General features: G+C 42.3%; 1 protein-coding gene across 1 annotated transcript in view; it reads left to right on the top strand.

Annotated features, from left to right (window-relative positions):
- The window catches only part of ADAMTS12 (ADAM metallopeptidase with thrombospondin type 1 motif 12), a 392,100-nt gene that overhangs the window by 250,097 nt on the left and 138,984 nt on the right, over positions 1 to 3,019 (top strand). Inside the window, exon 6 of the mRNA XM_004385253.1 lies at positions 2,324 to 2,448. Coding sequence (XP_004385310.1) covers positions 2,324 to 2,448 — 125 coding nt within the window. The remainder of the gene's footprint in view (positions 1 to 2,323; positions 2,449 to 3,019) is intronic.

The following is a 3,019-nucleotide window of genomic DNA, read 5'->3' as shown; positions in this document are numbered from 1 at the left end:
GTTATTAAATCATGGAGTCTGTTTCTTCTGTCCAAAGCCTTTATACTAATCAGTTCAGTGACTATTTATGCATGATGAACCAACTCTCCAGGTTTTCATGAACGGTAGTTAATTAGCTTGGGGGTGGGATGGGTCTGGGAGCACTTCTAACAGGCAACTGAAGACTTTCAGGTCTTGTTTGATTTGGGTGTGGGCCTCAACAAAGTACCAGAATGGTCCATAAGGAAGCTCATAGTTTCATATAGAGACTGTCCTGTAGTTCTTGGGTCCAGCCCAGAGGAATAGACCCAGATTAGAGTGGGCCAGTGAAGGTAGTCATCCACCTGGTTGAATCCACCCTGTACTAGGGATGGCTCTATCTGGAGCCCTGTTTTAGTAGGGTTTTCTAGAGAAACAGAACCAGTAATATGTGTATCTATACCTGTATATCTATATCTATCTATCTATCTATCTATAGTTGTTGTTGTTAGATGCTGTTGAGTTGATTTTGACTCCTAGGACCCCATGTGGCAGAGTAGAACTGCCACTGTAGTGTTTTCTAGGCTGTACTCTTTACAGGAGCCAATTGCCAGGTCTTTCTCCCAAGGAACTGCTGGGTGGGTTCAAACCCTAAAGTAAATCTCTCTCTCTTTCTCTCTCTCTCTCTCTTTCTGTATACATATACTTGACTAGTTGCTGTTCCATAATGTAATCGATCAGCCAAAAGGGGAGTTTCCTTAGTGTGTGATCTGCCTCGAGACTATAAATAGATATTTTGGCAGAACTCGCTTTCTCTTTTGACGCTGTGTTCTTCCAGTCGCCTGACCTATGATTCTTGGGACAAAAGCCTGCAGAAGTTTCCATCCTGACCTACGGATTTTGGACTTGCCGGCCTCCACAACTGCATGAGCCAACCCTTAAAGTAAATCTCTCTGTTTTTCTCTCTCTATGTACATATTCCATAGATTTTCAGTCTCTCTCCAGCACTCATATGAGCATTGTTCGCCTCATATCTTGTCATTATTCCCTAAACAATACAATATGACAACTATTTACATAGCATGTATATTGTATTAGATATTGTAAGTAATCTAGAAATGATTTAAAGTATACTACGGGAGTATTGCATAGGTTATATGCAAATACTATGCCATTTGCTATTAGGGACTTGAGCATCCTTGGATTTTGGTATCCAAGGGGTCCTAAAACCAATCCCTCATGGATACAGAAAGAGAGATAGATTTATTTCAAGGGATTGACTCATGCAATTGTAGGGGCTGACAAGTCCAAAATCCATAGTTCAGGATGGAAAGTTCCACAGGCTTTTGTCCCAAGAATCATAGGTCAGACAACTGGAAGAATGCATAATCAAAAGAGAAAGTGAGTTCTGCCAAAATATCTATTAATAGTCTTGAGGTAGACCACGCACTAAGGAAACTCCTCTTTTGACTGATTGATTACATTAGATTACACTATGGAACAGCAACTAGTCGAATATTTGTCCAAACCACTGGAAATCATAGCCTAGCCAAGGTGACACATAAAATTAACCATAATAGGCCCTGAAGAAATGGGGTAAGAGAAAGGGATTTATATCCTTTAGAAATTCAAATTAAACTGGAGTCCCTCTAGATCTGATTATCTCTTTTTCCTTCTCCAGTTATTTTGGAACAAGCTCTCCCCTCTAGAAGCCATAGCTCAGATGGGTCACTCAGGGGCTATGTTGGGTCTCAGAAGCCCTTGAAGCTACAGTCCTGGGCATCTACTACAGCACCTTGATTGTTGTCATATGACCAATTATCCTAACAGGTCAGAGGCCTGGAGAGACTATGTCACCCTCTGCCCTTCATCCACAGGCATCAAACCAAGATAGAAACCCTGGTCAAGAAATCATCCAGTGTGACTGCAGCCTTGCAGAATATCTCATGAAAGGAAGAAGCTTTTTTTTTGTTGTTGAAAATTTATTCATTTTGCATTAGAAATAAAAGCATCTTTGCAATTGTATTGTCTTAGGAAGCAGAAAGCTACTAGAAATAGAATTTTAAACAGATATTGGTCTTTGCTAATATATTTTAAATTTTTCTCCAAGGGCTGCTTGTCCCAACAATAACTTCTGTCCTGGAGTTCTCCCCTTCAGGTTCTTTCAGTGAAAGGCATGGCAGTGATAGTGTTTAGAGCAGAGGATTAGCCCAGAGGATAAGTTGGCCTCTGCCAAGTTCCTGTTGAATGCCTGAGGTACTGACCTTGAGCTCATCTCCCTTGGATTCTCTGGGACTAGCGCCACTGCAGTTGGCCCTAAACCCATTGAGCCCCCAGCCATGCCAATCTCTCCTTCTTTTTCCAGCAAGGATTGAAAATAGTGCATCATGCAGAGAAGACATTGTCCAGCTTCTGCAAGTGGCAGAAGAGCATCAACCCCAAGAGTGATCTCAACCCCGTCCATCACGATGTGGCTGTCCTTCTCACCAGGTACCCCAGAGGGCCTAGAACCGGAGAAGAGGGGGGAGTAAGGGGAGAGGGCTGGCGGGTGAAAGTCTTGCTAGATGTCTTAGTTATTTAGTGTTGCTGTAACATAAATACTACAAGTATGTAGCTTTAAAGAAGAGAAATTTATTTTCTCACAGTTCAGGACTCTAGAAGTCTGAATTCAGGGCACCAGCTTTGGGAGAAAGCTCTCTCTCTGTTGGCCCTTGGGGAGGATCCTTGTCTCTTTCAGCTTCTGTTACTCCATCATTTCTCAGTTCCACATGGCATCTCTTTTTGTAACTCAGAAGTGATTAGGTTTAGGACACACCCTACACTGATATGGTCTCATTAACATAACAAAGAAAACCTTATTCCCAAATGGGATTAGATCCACAGGTATAGGGGTTAGGGTTCCAACACATATTCTGAGGGGACACAATTCGATCCATAATATGGGTATACAAACTCATGTGATTCCCACTACTCTTTCCTACTCTTGGTCATTTTTAAAGGCAGCTTCTACCATCTAGTCCACTCCTGACTTCCAGACCTGTGGAGGGGCAGGTTAACAGAC

The sequence above is a fragment of the Trichechus manatus genome, unplaced genomic scaffold (assembly GCF_000243295.1).
Source record: "Trichechus manatus latirostris isolate Lorelei unplaced genomic scaffold, TriManLat1.0 scaffold00135, whole genome shotgun sequence".
NCBI lineage: Eukaryota > Metazoa > Chordata > Mammalia > Sirenia > Trichechidae > Trichechus > Trichechus manatus.
This window is presented reverse-complemented; position numbering and strand designations above follow the sequence as displayed.